Source organism: Mauremys reevesii, linkage group 5 (genome assembly GCF_016161935.1).
Source record: "Mauremys reevesii isolate NIE-2019 linkage group 5, ASM1616193v1, whole genome shotgun sequence".
In the NCBI taxonomy this organism is placed as follows: Eukaryota; Metazoa; Chordata; order Testudines; family Geoemydidae; genus Mauremys; species Mauremys reevesii.
The window spans coordinates 87,318,166-87,342,102 of NC_052627.1; the positions used below are offsets into that span (position 1 = coordinate 87,318,166).

Below are 23,937 nucleotides of genomic sequence, written 5' to 3' on the forward strand. Positions count from 1 at the left end.
CTATTTCTTCTTTTGTTGTAGGGTAATTTTATAAGCATTGGGCTACTAGCGCTTATTTGTTTTATTGAAGGGGAAAAAAAGTTTTTTAGGATGGGGGGTTCTTCTGGGAGGAGCTGGGAAACCCCCTTGCCAACATATTTGGGTTTTTACCCATAATATGGGAATTTGAATAAAGACTCTTCATGTTCTTGCAAACCAAAATGTTCTGAGTTGGGATAAAATCTGGTCATTCGTGGAAGATAATCCCGAAGGAGAATTATACATGCCTTCCCATCTCAGTGAGTGATACCAGTGATTTTCAAGGAAAAGCCTTACAGACCTACTGTGCTGTAAGATGGGGGAACTTGATATTTTTAACTGCAGGAAAAATGTGTAAATCCATTCTTTGTCCAAAGAAATCAATATGGCATGGGGGAGTGTGTGAGAGAATTTTCTAAAAGGACTCTCTTAGAAAATATTCACAATGTCCAAATATATTAGTGTTTGTATCCTGTTATGTTATTGATCATGCCCATTTGTTCCCTTTCATTTGCCTATCTTTGAGAATTCTCCTCACTTTGGGCCCAATGAATGCCCATTTAAGTCCAGGGGCACCCTTTTGTTGACTTCAGTGGCATTGGAGCAGCCACTTGATATATGGAGAGTAAGGAATTTCTTATCTAAACAAAAAGCATGTGTATACACCAGGGCCTCAGAATCTATTGAGATGGAATTAGGGGGGGGGAAAGTCATGCGGAGATAAGGAATTTATTTCTCTGAATTGTCCAGTGACTGTGTGGAACTGGCTCTTCTGATCTCTCAAGGACAAGTTTTAGATAACGTTTCCAAATAATAGTTTTTCAAGAAATGTTACAGCAACTTTCGATTCCAAACTTTCTATTCAGAAATTGTGACTATTTGAGTTGCCCAAGTACATGATTACAAAGTGTAACAGGCCAGTACTGCTACAGAGATTTACCACGTTTAGTGATGATCGTTCCAAGGACTGTGAAGATATTGTAGCTATAATTAAAAACTTTATTACAGGGAAGAAAAACAGTGAAACAGAAGGATGGGTGGTCTCCTCCGAATCCTGCAGCTTTTTATCTATTGGTGCACAGTAAGTTCCTTCACATACAAGATGATCTGTAAACACTTTAAACAGTGAATAGAGATACATACAGTGTAAAAGATTCCATCTGTCAGTTTATGGATTTAAATAAATATGGCAATAGTGTATTCAGAAGTCCTCTGCAAAGAAGACTGTATGGGTATCTCTTCACTATAGAGTTAACACCTTTTCAGTTAGCTTAGCTAAGTGAGTGCAGCCACAATGTAAAATAATATTCCAACTACAGAATGGTTGTATTAGCAGCTGATGGGTTGTGTTGACTCAAACTACAGCCTATACCTCCTGATAGGCTATCCACTTCAGTTAAAAGCTCCACTACACTCAAATATTGGTTTTTATGTGCAGGCAGGATTCAAGTTGGGACAATACTGGAGTTAACTGTAGTGAAGACAAGCTCTGTATAGAGTTAAAAAAGAAACAGAAGAAATGTTCTCTATGCAAAAACATTTAATTTTCAGTGAAAATAAAAACTGCAGTGAAGTCATCAAAATCACATTCATTCCTATAATGAGGAATGTATAGTTAATTTGCAAATCTGACATTTTAACAGATCTGCCACTAATTGAGTGTTATGTTGGTAAGTAAAATTGTGTCCCCTTAAAGTGGAAAAACAAGGCAAAAACTGCATGAAGTAAAAATAAATTCAGAGCAAAAACTGGAAACCAATAACGTGTGTCTGAACTTCAGCAATCTATTACATTGTGAGATGTTATAGAAACAACGTACAACATATGTTCCTCTGTGGTGACTTCTGTCATATCTGTATACCAATAATTAACTGATGGTACCATCTTTGTTTCCTTAACAAAAGTTGCTTTGCTCTGGACCCACCTTCTGAGACTGAGATACCTCTGCTAAGAATGGTCATCAACGGGGGCCTTTTTGCACTATATATAAATCCCAGGCTTTCTCAGTGTTATCGGCTAGCCCACTAATTCTAGTATCTGGCTAATGAATATGCATCCCCTTCTAAATTACATCTCCAGCATTCATCAGAGTCTCTTAATCTTTGTTTTAAGACTTGCTGGTGTGTGATATGTGCAGTGAATATTTTTCAACATTACTCAGATATGCATATCTTGACTCATGTTTAGTAAAATGGAAAATCTAAGTATTTTGGAAATGAACTCCCGGTTCTTTTTGCCATTTAACCTCTAGTGTTAGGATGCAATTAATTGGATAACTAAAGTCAATTTACTCCTGGGGAATTCTGCGCACAATATTTTAAAATTCTTCATATTTATTTTATTTGTCAAAATAACACAATATAATCATGCTAGTTTCAATTAATTTTTGTAATTTTATTTCAAAATACCTGTCAGCAAGTATGTCTAACAATACAGACCAAAAAAAGAGAGAGATTCAGGTAACGTGGTTTTTTTTACAAATAGATTCCTTACTAGCATATTAATACAGAACTTTGAGCAATTTGTTTAAACTACAATACAGAAACTTATTTCCTGCATCTCTCAGAAGCAGTGCATAGGCTTGGGGGATTCCAGGGGTGATGAAGCTGAGGAAGAGTGAATCTGGAAGGTTGTTGGGTGTGGATGGGAGAAGTATGGAATGTGATTTTTGGGGGGGAGGGAGGGATTGTTAGGGAGTTAGGGAGCCTCCCCCATGTAGTCCTCAAGCCTTTCTCATTCAGTCAGGCACATCTGCTCCCATCCCCATGTGGCCCTGCAGCACCTCTCCCATTCAGACCCTGGCTCAAAGCTGTCACCCTCACTAGCTCCTGAGCCCACATCCCAGTCCCCCCCACTAGCCCTTCTGAACCCCAGTCCCGTTCTCCCCCACCCCACCTCCTCCAGCAGCCCATGTGCCCCGCTCTGTCAGTGCTAACATAGCTCCGCAGGCAGAATGAATGCAGCTGTCTGCTGGCTGGTCTGGCACCATAGCGGCCTCTGATGGGTGAAAGGTGGAACTGCAGCAGTTCAGGCAGGAAAGCTATTGTTTTTTGCGGGAAAAAGAGAGAAAATCCTGTGCCATACATGAATTCTAGTACATGCGCAGTGGCGCAGAATTCCTCTAGGAGTGTCAATTGAAGCAGTATACTTAGACAACAGTAGTTAGAAGATCAACTTATAGAAGAACTAGGAATATGTTTCCTAATGCAGTCTCTGAGCTTATTATATTTTTATTAAGTCTCCAGCTTCAATTTTGATACTGACATGACCCTAGTTACTGTCGTGACAGCTCTTATGACTACATTGCTCATTCAAGGGCCATTTGATTTTATGGGATGATTTGTGTTACTCAGCTTTCATAGAAAAGTGACTAAATTCATAGTCAAGACTAAATTAAGAGCCAGTTTATTCATCTCTTGATGGCCAGGACTTGATTCTATCTTACATTTGTAACTGAGACGAATGTACATAAATCATTTAAGTGTCTTCTAGACTGTTTCATGTGATGGAAGGATGTCCTTAACCATTTAGTACTAAGACTGGAAATTTACCATTTTTGGGTACTAAAGCAGGCTGCCAGTGTGCCAGCACTAATGCAAAACTAGTGCAGTTAAAGTCCAGTGCTAGGTGCCAAAGTGTCAACTTTAAAATAATAATCTAATATTTTGCGACTGCTGAATATCAGAAAGTTGACTGGTTTAGCAGAACATGGTTTTGTTTATATTCTAAAACTAACATGCAGGTGTATGGAAATTTCTGAATATTGCAAATATCTCTTCAAGGTATTATCGTGAAGTCCTCCCCGGGGAGATTGTGAAGATATCCAGATATGAAGTCCAAACACTGGATGTTGTACCAAGACCTGAAGGAGATCCATCAGCATTTTGTATCTTTGAATATGTTTATTTTGCAAGGCCCGACAGCATTTTTGAAGGTATGAAGATAAACTATAGTAAACAAGGAATGCAGGTGTTATTGAAATGGAGGACTGTATCCTGGAAAGTAGTGACTCTGAAAACAATTGAGGGGTCACTGTGCACAAGAAACTTAACATGGAGCTCACACTGTGAGGCTGTGTCAAAAAGGGGTTAATGCGCTCCTTGGACGTATAAACAGGAGTAGTGAGTAGGAAGGAAGAGATTTTTCTCTCTGTGTACATTACTGATGAGTCCAATACTAGATTACTGCATCCAGATCTGGTGAGAACATTTTTTAAAGGATGTTGAAGAATTGGAGAGGGTACAGAGAAGAAGAGCCACAAAAATGATTCCGTGACTGGAAATAAAGGTCTTGCAATGAGTGAAATATGTTTAACTTCTCAAATGAAGATTGAGACGTGTTCACACTGAAGCCTGGTCTACACTACACGTTTAAACCGGTTTTAGGAGCGTAAAACCGATTTAATGCCACAACCGTCCACACTAGGAGGCACCTTATATCGATTTTAATGGCTCTTTAAACCGGTTTCTGTACTCCTCCCTAACGAGAGGAGTAGCGCTAGTATCGGTATTACCATATCGGATTAGGGTTAGTGTGGCCGCTGATCGACGGTATTGGCCTCCGGGCGGTATCCCACAGTGCACCACTGACCGCTCTGGACAGCAATCTGAACTCGGATGCAGTGGCCAGGTAGACAGGAAAAGCCCCGCGAACTTTTGAATATTTCCTGTTTGCCCAGCGTGGGGTTCTGATCAGCACGGGTGGTGATGCAGTTAAAAATCAAAATAAAGAAAGAGCTCCAGCATGGACGATGCGGACGTGATCGCTGTAAGGGCAGGCAAAACTGTTCTATCAGCGCTCCGTTACAGAAGACGAAATTCAAAATCATTTTTTAAATATCTCCAGACAGATGCCATAGCAGGGACTCAGCGCACTGCTGCGTGGCAAGCGTAACGGAAAGCCAAAGAATCAAATGGACGCTCATGGACTGGAGGACTCAAGCTATCCCACAGTTCCTGCAGTCTCTGAAAAGCATTTGCATTCTTGGCTGAGCTCCAAATGCTTCTAGGGTCAAAAACCGTGTCCGTGGTGGGTCAGGGCATAGCTAGGCAATTTACGCACCCCCCCCCACCCACCCCCAGAAGTGAAAGGGAAAACAATCCTCTCTTGACTCTTTTACATGTCACCCTATCTTTACTGAATGCTGCAGATAGACGGGATGGTGCAGCGCTCAACACCAACATCCTTGCTCCCCCCCCTGCCATGGGTGGCTGATGGTACAATAAGACTGATACCCATCGTCATCATCAGCCTATTGGCACATGGGGCAGTGCAAAAGGACTGGTAACCATGCGTACTAGCATCGGTCAGGTCGATCAAGGGCGCCTGGTCCTAATTTTTCCTGGTAGATAGTGCAGTATGGCTGATATCCATCATCGTCATAGCAACAGGGGGCTGAGCTCCATCAGCCCCCACCCTTCATGTGTAAAGAAAAGATTCAAGTGCCCCTGAACTAGCAGAGGGATGCTGGGCTCCTCTCCTACACACTCCTTACTGTCCTGTCTGGACTATCATAGCAGCTGGAGGCTGCCTTCACTAACAAGTCACTGTGTCTTATTCCTGCATTCTTTATTACTTCATCACACAAGTGGGGGGACAATGCTACGGTAGCCCATGAAGGCTGGGGGAAGAATGAAATGAACAGGTGGGGTTGTTGCAGGAGCACCCCCTGTGAATAGAATACAGCTCATAATTTCTGCAGGATCTGACACAGAGCAGCTGTGCTCTCTGGTTCTCTGATACAGTGGTTCTCTAGTACACTTGCCCATATTCTAGGCAGGACTGATTCTATTTTTAGATACCAAAAAGGAGGGATTGACTCAGGGAGTCATTCCCAATTTTGGCTTTTGCGCGCTAAGAGCAGCCAGGGGCACTTATGACAGCAGCAAATGGAACAGTGCAAAAGGACTGGTAGCCATGATCATATTACCAATTTATGGATTGGTAGATGGTGCAGTATGGCTGATAACCATCTCTGCTGTCATGCAAAAGCAAATGCATGCTGCTGTGTAGCGCTGCTGAATCGCCTCTGTCAGTGGCATCTAGTACACATACGGTGACAGTCACAAAAGGCAAAACAGGCTCCATGATTGCCATGCTATGGCATCTGCCAGGGCAATCCAGGGAAAAAAGGCGCGAAATGCTTGTCTGCCGTTGCTTTCCCAGACGAAGGAGTGACTGACGACATTTACCCAGAACCACCCGCGACAATGATTTTTGCCCCATCAGGCACTGGGATCTCAACCCGGAAATGCCAAGGGGCGGGGGAGGCTGCGGGAACTATGGGATAGCTACGGGATAGCTACCCACAGTGCAACGCTCCAGAAATCGACGCTAGCCTCGGACCATGGACGCACACCACCGATTTAATGTGTTTAGTGTGGCCACGCGCACTCGATTTTATAAAACCTGTTTTACAAAACCGGTTTATGCAAATTCGGAATAGTCCCGTAGTGTAGACGTACCCTTAGTTACTGTGTTACAAGTACCTTTCTGGGGAGAAACCAGGAACTAAAGGTCATTGTAATCTAGTAGAGAAAGGCATAACAAGATCCAATGGCTGGAAGTTAAAGCCAAACAAATTCAATGTAGAAATAAGGTGCAGTTTTTTAAAAGCGAGAGTGATTAAGCAGTGGAACAAACTACTAAGGAAAGTAGTGGATTCTACATCTCTTGATGTCTTTGAAATAGCACTGGATGCCTTTCTGGAAGATATGCTGTAGTCAAACACAAGTTATTGGACTCAGTACCAGGGTGACTGGATGAAACTCTGTTGCCTGCGTTATTCGGGAGGTCTAACTAGATAATCTAGTGGTCCCTTCTGGCCTTAAATCTATGAATAGATAATATACTATTTTATCATTTTAGACTACATTAAAAAAATATTTAGGACTTATTAAAGCATTTGCAGTGTGGCTTATCTTACCATCTTTCCTTACAAGAAGCAACCATTCCTGTGGATGTTTCTTTCTAATTAAATTTTTAGTTCTGTATATTATCAGTGTACATGGAGCTATCAACTTTGTCCTATGATCACTACCTTGGAAAAGCTCTCATAGGACAAGCCTCTATTCTGTGTTAATGTAAAGCTACTTAGCAGAACCATTTGATCCAAGAACAAAAACAGTATGTGGAGAGAATAAAAATTCAGGTTCAAATCCTGTTTGCCTTGCTGAAGTGAATAGTTCTGTTGATGTCGGTGGGACTAATCACCTGAATAAGGCAAGAAGGATTTGGTCCTCATGGTGGCCGGAAAGCAACATGGATATTATGGGAAGTGATTAAAGGTGTAAGGTGACTTGTGGTGGTGAATATTTCTCAATTCTGTACAGAGGCTTCCTATTTTTCTATCAAATAACTATACCTAAAAATTACTGTAGAATTTCCTGTACTGTGCAAACTGAAAGCTAAATCATAATTACATGAAAGAAAATAATTCTAATCCCCTCAATGTCCATAGGTCAAATGGTGTATTCTGTCAGGAGAAGATGCGGTCAGCAGCTTGCTGTTGAAGCACCAGTGGAAGCAGACTTGGTTAGCACGGTACCAGAATCTGCCACACCAGCAGCACTAGGTTATGCACAAAAGGTATTGTGGATGGATTATTTTTAATATTGACTTCTTCTCCTCCCTGCCAGTGTTTCTAACTTTCTGTGAAGTACTCTAGACTCTCCTTTACCGTAAAGATAGTTTTGGTGTTTTCCTCCCATCAGATAGTGTATGTGGGTCTTCTGTGAACTGGGTTTCATACTGTGATATGCTGCACCAGTGCCCTGTTGCCACTACATTGGTCAAGCTAAAGGCTTTTGATTAGCCCTAATCTGCAGGTCATCTTTAAAATCTTTACTATTCCTAATCTTTATTTTATTTAACTGTGTATAATTGTCTCTTGCTTGTAGTGTGGGCTGCCATACGTTGAAGTACTTTGTAAAAATCGATATGTAGGAAGAACTTTTATTCAACCAAACATGCGGTTAAGACAGCTGGGAGTGGCAAAAAAATTTGGAGTCCTATCTGACAACTTTAAAGGCAAAAGAATTGTGCTAATCGATGATTCTATTGTGCGGGGCAATACCATCTCTCCCATAATAAAGCTGCTCAGGGAATCTGGTGCTAAGGAGGTAAGTTACTTTCAGCAGTTGTAATGCAGATGTAAAGGGAAATTTGGTGGAGACACAAGTTGGAGTGTTTCAGGTGCACCTCAGAATATTTCCCTTAGTGCACTTACAAGGTGTGGTAGAAAGAGAGCCAGTACAAACACAAAAGGCAAATGCACGACAATATGTATCAAAGGTAATTGGGTGAAAAGTTTCTTGTGTGATTCTTTGATCTTAGGAAAATCTGCATCAGAAAAACTTAAATGCAGGGGGAGCACAAGAGGGTACTGCTCTATTTTAAGCTAAGTGTGCCTCTACACTAGTGAGCTTACGGCGGCATAGCTGTACTGGTGGAGATGTGCTGCTTTAAGATCACTTGTGTGGCCATTCTATACCGGCAGGTGAGAGCTCTCCTGTCGACATAATAAAACCACCTTCACGAGTGGTGTTTTTTATGTTAGCAGGAGAAGCTCTCCTGCCAACATAGCACTGTCCACACCAATGCTTCCGTTGGTGTAACTTGTGTTGCTCAGGAGTAGGGGTTTGCTTTTTTGTTTTTTTCCGCACCCCTGAGCGAAAATAAGTTATACTGACGCCATGTCTACACTACCACTTTCCTAAGATGTAACTGACGAATCAAGAATGAATAGAAAACTGATTTTTAGATATAGCCTCCACACTGATAGTTTTATCTTTCTACTACTTATATCACTACTGTGGTATTGGTTTTTAACTCTACTTCTTAGGTAAATAGACATTTGTCCTAAATCTCAAGCAAAATATTGCTTCTGGTTTAATTTGTCTCTTTCTATTTCATATATAAATCAATGTGCTAGTCTGTGTCACAGAAGTAAATGTGCTTTGTCTAACTAAAGCTGTAAATGAGTAGACACAGCCTAGGCACAAAGCCTGGGAACATTTACACGTGTGCTTATTTTTATTACTATGAATATCTCTGTTAATTTAAATTGAATTACTCTCACTTTTTAAATTCTTTTCTATTAAAAATAGATTTTAAAGTTGTGAAGACAAAATAGTTTTATTTGAAGATTAAGAAGCTGTTTTGAAGGCTTTTAATAATGTTACTTCTTAAATCTCTACCTCTATTGATATTTTGGAGTCTGGAGAGACCGAAGGCCCTGATCCTCAAATGTAATGCATACAGTGGATCCTTATATGCATGCAGAGCCCCAAGTCAGTGGGGTTCTAAGTAGGTGCAGGACTTTGCCTTTGCTGATCACTTTACAGGGGTTTGGGCTTTCGTGTCTGCTATTAGTTAATGTTATAATCAATTTCTTTTATCAAGATGCAAGTTTTACTGCTAATGTAATATGGAAAATGCATTTTCTTTCAGGTGCACATCCGTGTGGCTTCACCTCCCATAAAATTTCCTTGTTACATGGGAATAAATATCCCAACAAAAGAAGAACTCATTGCCAACAAACCTGAATTTCATGACCTTGCAAAATACATAGGTAAATGCTATAATTTCTTTCCTCCCCCCCCCCCCCCTTTAATATTTTTAGTCATAAGGAATAGACATGATCACAAATTTTCAGTGGGGGAAAAACTGACACACCCCGCTCTTCTTCTCTCCCCCCCCCCCCAAAAAAAAACAGCAAAAAACAGAGCTACTGATTTTTTCATTGAACTGCTCACACCAGATCACATGGATACCAGCTGTATGTTTTGTCTGATGCAGTTTATAGCTCTTCCTTTACAATATATAGAACACTCAAATAACTTTTTTAAAAAGTATCAGAGGGGTAGCCGTGTTAGTCTATAAGGTGCCACAGGACTCTTTCTTGCTTTTTACCGAGCCAGACTAACAGATGTATTGGAGCATTCACCCACGAAAGCTTATGCTCCAATATGTCTGTTAGTCTCTAAGGTGCCACAGGATTCTTTTGTTGCTCCATATACACTTTCAAAATACTATATCTTCAAAGTTCTAGTTGTTTTGATTCTTGCTAAACTTCCCAGAAAAAGTCTACCTGGATTGAGCTGTGGCATGCAAAATTTCAGGAAGATAAGTTGAAGACAAAGTAGGGATGAAAATTTTAAGCATAATAAAATATTCTTACTAAAGTTATAAATGTTTGCTGGTTTTGCTTGAAACTCAAATTGTAGAATTTGTGTAAATATTTTTCTTGATCTGAAGGCATCTCATTTAAAAACTATGTAAGTTTTTAAACAAAATAAATGCAATGTATTTTAGAATCTTTACAGTAAGCAATATTTGCTACAGAACAAAAAAGAGAACAAATGCCTAAATTATTGTGTGCCATTGCAAGTAACAGATGTGCATTATCATGATATAGCAATAGTGCTCAGTAATGGCTTGTGAATGGGTGTCTATTATCATAGATAATATTGTGCTGTAGCAATGATTTTAAAAACTTTCCAGTTTAAAAACACTGCTGTAGTTAAAAGCCTTTAAACATAGAGGTTTTTTTTAGTGTTTTTAAGATTAGACAGAAGGAGCAATGAAGTCAATCTTTTAATAAGCCTCCCCCCCATGGCATTAATTGTGATGGCACAAATAAAGCATTATGAATTTGCTGAAGGATCATATTTTAATATCCATTCACAATGTAATTAACAAAAGTGATGATAAAAATGAGGGTGAAACACTCTCCTGCTGCTAGAGCATTCATGTGAACCACTTACTGCATTATCTCAAAGGCCCAATAGCCATGTACAGCAAAAAGAACAAAAGTCATGGATGCTTTGCTTATGGGACAAAGACAGTTTGAAACAGCTACGTGTGTGGCTGCTTCCCAGGAGAACTTGGAATAAAAATCACACTGCCTCCCTGAAATAGCAATGAGCTCAGAGAGTCTTAATGAACAGCTTGGATTTAGTTTCCATTTTGACAAAATGAGTAACATTATGGTTCTTGGTCTTTTTCATACCAGAACCCCCACCTCCTATCTAGCCAACAAGGGACCCCACTCCAGTTTAGTAATATGGAAAGGAAAAGGTGATTGTGATCCCCTAACATCCTGTTTTATGATCTTTCCCTTGTGGGGGAGGTGACCTACAGGGAGAGAACCCATCTAACATGACTTACATGTTCAAGATCCTTTTTATTTTGTTTAATACTAGTGTAGCTTTTAATGATTCATTGTCTTATTTTTTTTTCCCTAGGAGCGGACAGTGTGGTTTATCTTTCTGTGGAAGGGTTGGTATCATCTGTACAAGACGGTATCAAAGCAAGGCAAGAAAATCAAAACAGCCTTAAAACCAATAAGTCTCGTGTTAGAAAGATTGGCCACTGTACAGCATGTCTTACTGGGGAATACCCAGTAGAGCTCGACTGGTGACTTTAATGCCCAAGCACCATTGCTGAATGTAGTTTTTTGAATTGAGAAGTATATTGTACTTAACAGCGCATAGCATCTTCTTATATTTAGCAAGCCACTTAAAGCTAGTGATGTCTAATTGCTGTTCCAAAAATGTCTCTGCAGACTGTCTATAAAGTTTATGATGATGGAAAAACATATAATGTAAGTACCTGGATAAATAAAATAAAAATCATGGACAATAGTGCCTTTTATTATTTGGGTTTTTTTCTCATGGATGTAATGTAAAAACCACCCAATCTTTTGGATTACTTAGCTGTCCCAGCTAAACTGTTTGTTTGTTTTTTGTTTTAACCTTGTCAAGGAAGTTTGGTTGTTGGGTTTTTACGGCTTATTCACAACATTGGTAAATTATTTAAAAACCAGTTTAGGATACATTTCATGAATCATACAGAATAATTTCTAATTATCAGTCTTAGTGCAAAAGAAAAATGTGAAGTTTGCTTTTTTTTGAAGAAAATGCCAAATTCTGAAGAGTTAAATGGCTTTCCATGAATTGTTATCTAGTACTTTGTGGAATATTATGTTGTAAAGAACAGGAGATGTGCCTAGTGTTTGGGGTTTTTTGTTTGTTTTTTGCTTATGTTGCTAATAGGCCTTTATATTCAAGCTATGTATCTACATCTAATGTGTCCATATTCAGTGAACACTATCTTTATAGCATGTAACCTTAAAAACAGAAGACTCAGGGAAATACTAAACCTCTCTAATTTGGTATCGTCATCAAGGATATTGAAGCCCAACATAATTGCTTTTAGTAGATGTCATTGGGATATGAGAGGGAAAACTAGTTGTGATATTTATAAACCTAGAAAGTATGATTAGACCTGCATTGCAAAGTTGCTAACGTTCTCTATCATTTCATTATTTTATTTCAATATAAATCCTTAAAAATTCTGTGGTCTAAGCTAATGTGTTTTTATACATGGGCCTTCCAGGTAGAATCTAAAGTAAAATAACAGTTTGCTTAGCTTGTAAGTGGCATGATATGTTATGTCAATAGAGTACTGTAAAAACTGCAAAAGAGTGGACGAATGAGTTTTCATGAGAAATAAACTAAGTTGCATTTCCAACTATTAGTCTACTGCTTTCCAACAGTACTATATGGATTACTGAATGTAATGGTTTTTATCATGAAATCAGTGGATTATAAAGAACACTTACAATGCATTTTGCCACTTCATAACCAATGTATTTTTTAATTAATGTTACAGATAACAAAGTATATACTTCTCAACAACCAGCTAGTAATTGGCTAAAATGAGCACCTTTCACAAAACTCTTTATGAACTTACACACTTTTAAAAATGTTTACTATACCTTAGATTTTTCATATGTATGTCAGAAACTTAATTTAGACATTTCTAATGTTTTTGGTGTTAAGGTTGCTTGTGAATACTTTTTTTTTTTTCCCCCCCTTCCCTAAACTTGTATTTTTCTCTTTTAAAAGTATCCCCCCTTTTCTCCTCCCCTTCCCTCCGGTAAATATGATGTCATTGAGAGATGGTGATTAAACCTAGAGTTTTTTGACTAAGTATTAGTTGTGTGTGATACATAACCTCAGAACTAAAGCCCCAATTCAGCAAAGCATTTAAATAAGGGTTTCACTTTAAGCTTGCTATTGGTAAGTAACAGATTAAAGCGAAGTGCTTTGCCTAATGAGCATTTGAGTTAGGTCCAGGGCCTGCTTCTACTGAAGTTTAAGGTAAGACTCTTGGGATTTTAATGAGAGCAAGATTGGCCTTTACGTTGTTCCTCACCAAGCTCAGGTCCGCATGTGTAGTGAGGGGCTTGCTGCATGTCAGTCTTCTGTCTCACCAAGAAGAGGGCAGCAAGCCCCTCTTACAGAACCAAACAGTGCCCGCCTACAAATGGAAGTGTGAGGAATGATTGGTACCATTCCATGCCAGCCTGGCCCTTCCTACCGTAGTCAGGGATGATTTAGGGAAAACTCTGAGATCTTCATTAAGGTGTGGTGGTGGTAGTGTTTGTTTTTGTTTTTTCTCCCTACCTTTCCCCTACCCCCAAAAAGCAGATACTTCGAGTCCTTCCCATAGAAATAACTTGGTCCCTATACCTTTACAGTGAGTCCTTTCCACTCTAGGCTAAGAACTATATCTACAGCCATATTTAATCACAGATGTTGCCAAGAGTGTTTTAACCTGTCTGCAGTTTGGAAAAATTATGCTTTTTGGCAAACAAAATTATATAGAATTTGTGCATGTACCCTATAATGTTTTGACTAGCATTGTTACTTTTAACTCTGATAACTGTTTAAACACCATTTGTACATTTAGCCTGGTTCGGATTTTATTCAGGACAGATTCTCTGGTGCCTTAACACTTGTTCTCCTTTTCACCATATACTGTTGTCACGTTCCCCTGTTGTTGTCTGGACCGGTGATCTGCTAGGTCACCCCAGTCCTTGACTCTGGGAGCCAGCCTTACCCTGCTCTGCTATAAGAACCCCCACTCCTGGGCTGTTCATGCACAACCCCTGGCATGTAAGCTGCTCCTTGGATTGTGCAACCAAATGACACTAGCCAATATGTCCAGTCTCAGACGCAACCCCAAGAACCTCTGTGTTGCAGTGTCCAGTTATACTCGCTGGATGCTGCAAACTTGTATGAGTTTGTCAATTTAATGAAGAAATTAATATGTACCAGGCTTGTTATCTCAGGGGGAGTGTCACTCTTCAAATCAAATGCACTGCTTCAGGTAGAATAAACAGATTTATTAACTACAAAGGTAGGTTTTTTTTTTTTGTTTAAGTGATTATAAGTCCAAGCATAACAAGTCGGATTTGGTCAAATGAAATAAAAGCAAAACATATTCTAAACTGCTCTTAACACTTTCAATGCCCTTAGAAACTTAGTTGCTCTCCCTTTTGATCAGCGCTTCAGGCGCTTGGTGTTGGTGTCTGTAAATGGAGGTGGAAGAGAGAGGAAGGGCATGGCAAATGTCTCTCCCTTTTTCTTTTTTCTCTTCATGTTTCTTCTCTCTTGGCTTTGCCCCCCTTTCCCTTCAGAGTCAGCTGAACATTACCTCATCGCAGTCCCAAACTGACCAAAGGAAGGGGGGTGACTCACTCCAGAGTCCAAACAGATCCTTTTGTTGTTGCCTAGGCCAGTGTCCTTTGTTCCTGTGAGGCTGGGCTGGGCTGTCCCATACATGCCCTGATGAGGTGTGAACTGCCCCTCCGCTGCTGCAGAGTTTTTGCCTGGGCTTTCTTTAAGCTATGAGGACACATTTTCAGCCTCATAACTATATATATATATAAAATTACAACCTAAAATATTAAGGGGGGGGGTAGCTCAGTGGTTTGAGCAGTGGCCTGCTAAACCCAGGGTTATGAGCTCAATCCTTGAGGGGGCCATTTAGGGATTTTTAGGCAAAAATCTGGCTGGGGATTGGGCCTGCTTCAAACAGGGGGTTGGACTAAATTACCTCCTGATGTCCCTTCCAACCCTGATATTCTATGATTATAACAATGATTACTAGAATATTACCATAACAATGCTCAGTACATCATGAGCCTTCTGAAGACACCTGGCATGAGAAACTTTGCATTGGATACCAGACAATCAAAAATCTGACTCTATAAAGGGCTATAATAATATCAGACTTGGAAGCAGAGGTTTTAACTTTCACTTGTGGTTTGCACTAGCCTCAGAAATCAGGCCTACAATGTTTCTTGTTTAGTGCATCATATGGTAGCTTACTTGTAAGCAGTTAAAATTGCTTCCTAAACTTTTCCCTTCCTCATTTCTCATAGTTTCCTTTCCCATCCACATTTTCCTTTGGCACTGTTCATCTATCAAAGGAGACTCCTTTGCAGTGGATTCTGTGGCCCAGTCAATAAGTATTTGTTTATGGTGTTTCTTCTTTTCAAACATACCCAGAATTTGCATCAAAGTCCTGATTCGTTTCCTAGCACAATTACTTATATATAGACAACGTTGCTTCAATTTTTTTAAAAAAACATTTGTTATATTACACCTGAAACTTTTTCAGTTTGAATATCGGTTGACAGTGTATGGTTTGAGTAGTAGCCGTGTTAGTCTGCATCAGCAATGAGGAGTACTTGTAGCACCTTAGAGACTAACAGATTTATTTGGGCATAAGCTTTTGTGGGCTAAAACCCACTTCATGTATGTAATCAACTAAAACTAATTTCTGCAGGTTGAAGTTTCTGCTAGTCATTGCTTATTGCATCTGGTGTGTTTAAGAGCCAGTATTGTAAATATCAGACACACACGATCATAGTCCCCGTGGTCATGTTGTTATAGTGTCTGTGTAACAGGCGAGCGGGGCTGTTGAGGGCAGACGCAGGGTGGGTGAGGTAGCAGCCGTTGGTGAGAGACACACGGCTACGTTTACACAGCGCTGAGGGTGGAAGAAGGGCTCTGGGGCAGGGGAAGGCGTCTCTCTTCCAGCGCCAGCAGCTGGTGACCAGGGTTCCTGTTGGTCCCTGATGCCCTGTGATAAGCGGCGCCCGGAGCGAGCAAGGCGCATGCTCGGAGGGTAGGGCACTCACTCGCCTAAACCCCGCCGCCCCGCTAAACGAGCTGAGAGCCGCGAACTCTCTTATCTCCGCCGCGCTGGGGGGAGGGGAGATGGGGATGAAGTTGCACTTACCCTGCGTTATGGTTTATCCCCCCCCGCCCCGGAATCTCCTTCAGTAGGGTCTTGGAGCGAACAGCTCAATACCAACCGTCTCCCCCCAGCTGCTGGGAGAATGGAACAGCCCGACCCCAGCATCCAATCAAAATGTTGCAGCTTGTAACCAATGGGAACACTGCTTCTAGGAAAGAGCACGGCCAATCCGAAGCTGCCTAGAAGGAGCCAATGGGAAAAAGAACATTCGGCCAATCAAATGTGGCGCAGAGCTGTTGTCGCGGCAAGACGGGGCGAGCCTGGGCCGCTGCTTGGCTGCTGCCGCTCGATGGCGTCGCGGCGGCCCCGGAGGGCGGAGCGCGCAGGTGGGTGCTGTCGGGCAGGGGTCGGCGCGGAGGGGGGGGGAGCGGAAACGGACCGGGCCCCGCGGCTGGACCCCTGCTGGGGCTGAGGGATGAAACCAGCCACGTCGCAGCCGCCCTCGCCCGAGCGTCTCCCGGCGGCGCCCCGCGTGGGCCAGAGGAGCCGTGGGCGATAGCCAAGGCGGTGGCGCTGCGTCCCACTGCGGCCGGCGGGAGATTTAAACAGCTGCAGGGCGAGAGGCTGGTCCCGCGTGCCCGCCCCTCAGCCCTGGCGCTCCGCCTGAAGACGAGCTCTGTGGCGCTGGGAAGCGCGTCACCGAGAGGCCGTGGCCCGGCAGGAGGTACTGCCTCCCCCGCCTTGTCACTCTCGTCTGCTGGCCCTGGGGCTACAGTAACCTGCACAGTCTGGGCTGATGTGAGGTGCGTCCGAGGGAGATTACAGTTCCCAGCATGTCCTGCTCTGTTTCCAGCCAGACAATAGATGGTCTGCGCTTGGATCCAGATGTGCTGAGGTGTGTGCCCTGCCCAGGAGAGAACAGATGTTTAACTGTCTTACCAATTGTTTTGAGGTCTGTCAATAAATTGAATAAATAACAATCAATCAACAGTCTTTGCTTCAATAAATGAATCAGCCTCAATTAAATCCAAGTAACTTTCTAATTTCTACAGTGTATTTCTCATGTAATGAGCAATGCTGATTGTGTCAGACATTTAGGTAGTTAAATGTTTTGAAGCATATTCTTGTGCTAGTTTCTATAGGTCATGGTTACTTTTGTCCAACCAGGTTGCAAAAACATTTGTTCCTAGTTTAAGATGTGCATGCGTGCACACAAGTAATCTGGTGATATATTTTTTTTGGAAAACAATAGTTTATGTAAAGGTATTGTAATGCATACAATGGAGTGATAGCTATTAGCACTGGAAGTTTGTGGTTACAAAAATATATTCCCTTTGTATTTTAAAGGACAATGCCAACTCAATATTGCTAACAATTCCATAAACAATAATTTCCTCCTTGTCCCCTGTCAATTTTTGTGGTTTTAAAATCACGTTTTTCCTGTTTTTCCCCAAAATATTACTGTGTGAAAGATGCACATACACTAAATGCTGGCAAATTCACAAATAAACTGAAGAACTAGGAATATTTTTCTCATTAATCTTAAGAGAAAGCTCTTTTTCTTTTAGTGATCAGAGGTATTTTATTTGTAACAGTAAGTTTAAAAAAAATATGGAAGTGTTCCTCTACCATGTTCATAAAAATGTGTTGTTAGGTGAAAAACAGGCAAAAGCCTGTGCATGGGACTGAGGATATGCCTCATAATATTTCTCTCCCTATATAAGTCAATGCCTAGGCATGACAGAGAAAGTTTAGTTATCCTTCCTTTAGTAAATTTTAGTTAGACCTCTCCTCTAACATTGGGTCTGTTTCTGCAGCCTTGAAATCAGTGAGAATATGCCACTTATTTTATATTTTTATGTAATGTTTTGTGGTGGATATTTGTTTACAGTTAATATAAATTTTCTGGGAGTGGAATTATAATCTACAGGAAAACTCCAGCAGTTATTTAACAATAATTGTATCAACTCTTTAAGTTTTCTTGTTTGTTTCCTTCAAGCTCATGCAGAATTTCAGCTTGATGACATTGAACTTATGTGGACAACTGTGATTAAAAAATAACTGAATTTGTGCAGTTATAAACACGTAGAAGAGTTTGTCATCAAATGTTTGGAAGTAGGATCTATGTAACCTTCTTAACAGTAAGTAAATTATATATGAGGAAAAACAAGGAGATTTGGCTTTGAAAGCACTTTTCTGTTTTTATTATTACCAGTCTTCACTTATTTAAATGGCCTTAAATTACCTCTTTAAAAACTTTTGTGATCTCTTCACCCCTTGATGCATGGGATTGCTTTTTTTTGAGAATTGTACATGTTTCTTCAGCAGCAGACATCACTAATACTTAAGGTCAAATTCCGCTCACCTTACTTATATGCAAAGTCATATTAAAATCAATAGGACTACTTGCACAAGTAAGGCAAACTGAACTTAGTCCCTAATCAATGCAGACAGTTCGGTTCCTTGCAGTTCTTTAACTGTCTTTCATTATTTTGTTCTATAGTGCCCACACACATAGTTAATTCTGCACAGAGAACACATAGAAGCAAGTCCTCTACCCCATTCACAATCCATTTTGGTCAGTTTCACAGCCATAGGATTTTAAAAATCGTAAACTTCATGATTTCAGCTATTTAAATCTGAAATGTCATGGTATAATTGTAGGGGTCCTGACCCAAAAAGGAGTTGTGGAGGGGCGGGTTGCGGTACTGCTGCACTTACTTCTGTGCTGCTGCTGGTGGCGATGCTGCCTTCAGAGTTGTGCAGCTGGAGAGTGGCATCTGCTGGATGGGAGCCTAGTTCTGAAGGCAGAATTGTCACCATCAGCAGCGCGGAAGTAAGGATGGCAATACCATACCATGCCATTCTTACTTCTGAGCTGCTGCCTACAGAGCTGGGCCCCAGGTCGTCAGCTGCTGCTCTCTGGCCTCCCAACTCTGAAGTCAGTGCAGAAGTAAGGGTGGCAATACTGCAATCCTTCTAAAATAACCTTGTGACCCCTTGCAATTCCCTTTTGGGTCAGGCCCCCCAATTTGAGAAATGCTGGTCTAACCCATGAAATCTGTATAATATAGGGTAAAAGCACACACAAGACAAGATTTCGTGGAGGGGGAGACCAGATTTCACAGTCCGTGATGTGTTTTTCATGAATTGGGTAGGGCCCTACCCATAAGATCTCACACTGTAAATATGGGCTTGTCATACAAATGTGATAATTATGTACTTGACATTGAGTATTGAACTCTTGCCAGGTAAATAAAGGAGAAACTAATTTCTAATTATATTGTGTGTTTGTAATGTTTATGTGTAGACATACTCTGTTGAAGAAATCCTCGCTCCACTGAAGTCAGTGGCAAGACTGGGATCTTTAAATGTTATTTCTTTAAAACGAGTGTTTCAATTTACCTCCAAAGATTCAAAATATAAATTTTATAAACACAAGCTTTTACAAAACTGAACACCAGTAGAAGTATTTCCTTTTAAACAAATCTAGTCGAAAATACTTCTTTCCCTGCCACCCTCAAAGGCAAAATAATTTCCTCCAGTGTTTGCAATCTAAGCATTGCATTAGAGCATAAGAACCTGAAAGTGGAAATTGAATAGGCTTTTTTAATTGTAAGCAAACAACAAAAATAGCAAATAGTAAAATAAAAAAGACTTTTAAAATTCAGATTAAGGTTTGTAATATGAGTAACTTGTTTTTAAATGCTACAGTCTTTAATTGGGCACAGTCTCTTTAAATTGCTTTTAGAAGAGGTCTCATGCTGTTTCCTTTGATTTCTTTTTCACTAGACTAAGCTGCCTTTTATATTCATAATGTTAACAAAAGATTACAATGAATTCTGATTATTATTTTTATCTGTGTAGGGGACTGAAGATTATATACTTAAAATGACCCTTCAGGAGATGGTGCATCAGGCAGCCAGCCTGTATTCTGATAGAAAAGCAGTATGTTTTGATGAATGTAATGATAAACCTCCAGTTTTCTACACTTACAAGGAGGTTGTTAGTCTTGCCACAGAATTAACAGTTTTCCTGCAAAACTACTGTGACCAAAGAGGAAGGTTTGAAATAGGCCTTTACTGCTATCCTGGAATAAATTTACCATCTTGGATTTTAGGGTAATGCGTTGAATACTTCTGTTTTACCTCTTGTCTTCTCTATAGTCAGTCTACAAACTTCAAAACCAGTGGAGCACTAGTAGCTAGACCCATTTTAACTGATTTTATAAACTGGTTTCACTGAACTGTTTGGAATGTTATGTATATTGGTAAATCCGGAGGGTGTGTGTGTGTGGGGGGGGGGGGAGTTAAAATAAAAATTCCAGAGCACTTTGGCTTCTGGCGCTTACATTTGCTTGCAACGCAATTAAAACGCTCAAGTTCCCTTTACCAGTGCATATCTACATAACTATCCATGAATATGCAGCACATCTTTGTTTAAATGTATATCTTTAGACATAAACGTATAGTCTAATTTAAATAGTGATTTCCCCCCCCCCCCCCCAGACCATCATCCCTCTGTTCAGTTAACTCCCCCATCCTTTCTCTCTCCCCAACCAAACAAAGGTACTAATTCACAATTAGGGCTAAATTCAAGTTTCAGGCTTTAAATCCATCTAATTTGGCTGTAACCTGATTCAACCTAATATGCTTAAAATTTTAACAACTTGCTTTGGATTTTTTCTCTAAAAGAAAATCTTGAAAATGAAATGCAGAATTAAGTTACAACAATAAGGATGCATGATTAAAATAACAAGTAATGAGGAAATGTAAAAGTTGAGGCTTCAGCACTACTGTCAGTTCAACAATATTGCACATGAGCACTATTTTCTGTTCCCTTGTTTTCTGGTTAACTAGTTTAAAATGTTACTGTATACATCAGAAATAGGCTTGAAAGAATCCAATTTTTATCAGTAAATGTCAGTAAACATTGATTTCACTCTACGTATTAAAAAGATGATGCAATATTTCCATAGATCACAATAAAAATTTACAGATAGGCAAAGTAAGAAAAATACTGCTTGAGAACATATTAGAGTAAGAAACCAGAAATTTAGACTTATGAATTAGGCTTGTTCACAAATGGACTAGTGAATGAATCTTAAAAACAGGTTTTGTTGATTTAAGTATACTTTGTATATTTTGACATGTGGTGTTGGCAATTTGTGTGCTAACATTTTATAAAGCTTTAACTTTTTGAATCTCAATATCAGTCATTCAGTTATCTTACCATTGCTCCATAATTTCCTGCAACTGGGAAAATTATAAATAGATTTTTAAAAACGCTTAAAACCCAGAATTTTGTGTATTTGTGAAAATTTAAATTGATAATCTAAAAATGCATACAAATAAACAGACATCTGTCAAAATCATAACAAAATAAAAATTATATTCTTCCAGGCCTAATCATAAAATATGTCAAACATACAGGATGTGCATCATGGCTAAATTCACATTACTGCTGGAATCTTAACTTTTACATTTCCTTAATCTGTGTGTCACAACCATAACATTTTATTAACATGACCAATGTGTGCAGCAGTGGTCACAATTCTTGATGCTTTGCTTTGGGAGGCATTATGCCACACGTGTACTGAATTACAAGTGCTTAAAGGTTCCACTGACTTTACTAGTATAACTTGTAAGTTCCTTGACCAGTGAGTGTGTACTTACTAACTGTTCATGCATGTATAATGCACCTTTAGATTTAATGGCATTATCTCCTGCACATGCTCAACTTCACTGATGAAAGCAAGAAAACAGTGAGTTAAAACAAGCTTTATGTACTGAACCTGTCTTGCTCAGGCCCTTATAGCAACTGCTGACACCTTTATATGCTCTTTCTCCCAAATTTGGCTGGTTTTGTTCATGTAGTGTTTTAGAACCAGGCATCCCTTGTTCTGTTTAGCAAAATACTTAGTGTGATGAGTATTTATTTGTCAGGGAAAGCCAAATAGTAATAGATTTTTTTTTTTTTTCAAAAATGACCTCAGCAGAATTTTTAAAACCTGATTAATATACCATCAGCTTTATTAATCTGGATGCTCAGGGTTTTTTTATGAAGACAAAAAGCCAAGAATTCTTATTTGGTAAATTAAGCCACTAGGTGGTTCATATGCACAGTAGTGATACTAGTAAGCACTGAAGAAACACAGCAGTATAAAAGAAGCCTAACTGATGACAGTGGGATGATACTTATCTGTCTTTGTTAGGGAAGAGATTATATAACAAATCTTCACAAGCCAGATCTCATGAACCTGTGAGAATAAAACTATGATGTTCCTAGCATGTATTCTGCATCTGCTCCATGTACACGTGCTACATATTGTACCCAGGCCTCAGAGGAAGAGGAGCGAGCAGCGTGGGCGGGGGGGGAGGCGCTCAGGGGAAGAGATGCGAGCAGGGGCTGGGCCACAATCCAGGCTCCGGCGGCCCCCCCACACTTCTAGGGAGCTTCCGGCACTCACGTTTAAGCCTACCCAAATGAAAGGCTCACATGCTGCCTGTGTCTGGAAACTAAGGGACCTCGTAGCATAAAAGAAGCATCTGTGGAATTTATGTAAAACTGAAGATATAGTTTAACTCTTTGTCTTTTACAATGCTATTAATTGACTAGAATTTTTGCCTTATTAGAATCCTCCAAGTTCCAGCTGCATATTCTCCTCTTGATCCAGATGCACCACCAGTGTTATCTAACTATTTTATGAAGAAATGTAACCTCCAGTATATCCTTGTTGAGAATGACAAAATAAATGTAAGTCTTAAGGATACTAAAAGGAACATTAAAATGGGATTTAGAAAATTGCAGCAGTTGACTTAGTTGCCTTCTATTTACCAAGCGCTATGATGTAATTGTCTTTATTTTGACAGTGAGTGGTTTTCAAGCTGTTTTGCAGTGAGTCAAAAACGTGAGTTCTCAACCTTAGGGGAGACTGGAAAGAAGCAGGGCACAATTGGCTTGGAGTTCTATACTTAGATTTCACCAACCAATTATCAAGTATAAACTCCTCAGGCACTATTACAGTCTTAATGTGGAGTGACAGTCGATCTCCTTGGGTACCACTTGCCTTTGTGATAGATGGTCTCTTACACCCAAAATCACAATAGTATTACTGGTTTCTCCCAATCCCAAAGGATGTCCCTTACCCAAGGTCAGTTGCACTTTAGCTCTCAGACTGAAGACAATGCTTGTAACCAATCCTATAATAATCCATCTAAAGATGTATTAAGTAGGAAGAGGAAATACTTATTTACAAAGTTAAAACAGGTAAACATGCACACACACACGTTAGTCTTAAATTTCAAACAGTAATAGAAGCTTCTATAAAAGGAGAGCTCTATATGTCCCTTCTTGTCTTCTGTGAGCTGCCAGTTCAGCTAATGGGAGGAATTCACTTGCATGTCTCCTCTTCCTGGGGGGGTGGAATCGGCAAAGTCTTTTGACCTCTGATATTCCACAGTAGTTCCTCTGTCGCTGGGCCTTCTTGATTGGACAGGCGATAACACCTCCTGTTGGAGACTACGGCCTGGTATACACTGGGAAATTAGGTTGGTATAGCTACGTTACTTAGAGTTGTGAAAAATCCACACCCTGAGTGACCGAGTTAAACCAACAACCCCAGTGTAGACAGCACTGGATCGACGGGAGAGTTCTCCTCTTAACCTACCTACTAACTCTCGGGGGACAGGAGGTTCCAGCTGTGTGTTTGTCAGTGTTCAATTGAGACCTAGAGGCCTTGACATGAGCTGGCAACTGGTTAGCAAGCACGAAAAGGGTGATCTACCTTAGTTTGTCACAGACACCTCTACCTCAATATAACGCTGTCCTCGGGAGCCAAAAATTTTTACCGCGTTATAGGTG

The 23,937-nt window shown here is 40.2% G+C and overlaps 2 protein-coding genes across 16 annotated transcripts in view; both read left to right on the forward strand.

Moving 5' to 3' along the window:
- PPAT (phosphoribosyl pyrophosphate amidotransferase) overlaps positions 1-12,552 on the forward strand; it is a 58,561-nt gene extending 46,009 nt beyond the window's left edge. The window contains exons 6-11 of the mRNA XM_039539530.1: positions 1,027-1,099; positions 3,801-3,952; positions 7,478-7,605; positions 7,917-8,138; positions 9,469-9,589; positions 11,265-12,552. Coding sequence (XP_039395464.1) covers positions 1,027-1,099; positions 3,801-3,952; positions 7,478-7,605; positions 7,917-8,138; positions 9,469-9,589; positions 11,265-11,440 — 872 coding nt within the window. The 3' untranslated portion in view covers positions 11,441-12,552. The remainder of the gene's footprint in view (positions 1-1,026; positions 1,100-3,800; positions 3,953-7,477; positions 7,606-7,916; positions 8,139-9,468; positions 9,590-11,264) is intronic.
- Positions 12,553-16,330: 3,778 nt separating this feature from the next.
- AASDH (aminoadipate-semialdehyde dehydrogenase) overlaps positions 16,331-23,937 on the forward strand; it is a 96,379-nt gene continuing 88,772 nt past the window's right edge. For 11 of the 15 annotated variants that reach the window (XM_039539510.1, XM_039539516.1, XM_039539519.1 and 8 more), the window contains exons 1-5: positions 16,332-16,460; positions 18,074-18,215; positions 19,942-20,195; positions 21,782-21,838; positions 22,710-22,830. In XM_039539510.1, the coding sequence (XP_039395444.1) occupies positions 18,180-18,215; positions 19,942-20,195; positions 21,782-21,838; positions 22,710-22,830 (468 nt within the window). In that variant the 5' untranslated portion in view covers positions 16,332-16,460; positions 18,074-18,179. Of the gene's footprint in view, positions 16,461-16,627; positions 17,027-18,073; positions 18,216-19,941; positions 20,196-21,781; positions 21,839-22,709; positions 22,831-23,937 lie in introns of those variants that run through there. The other 4 variants (XM_039539509.1, XM_039539507.1, XM_039539508.1 and 1 more) reach the window with 4 other exon arrangements.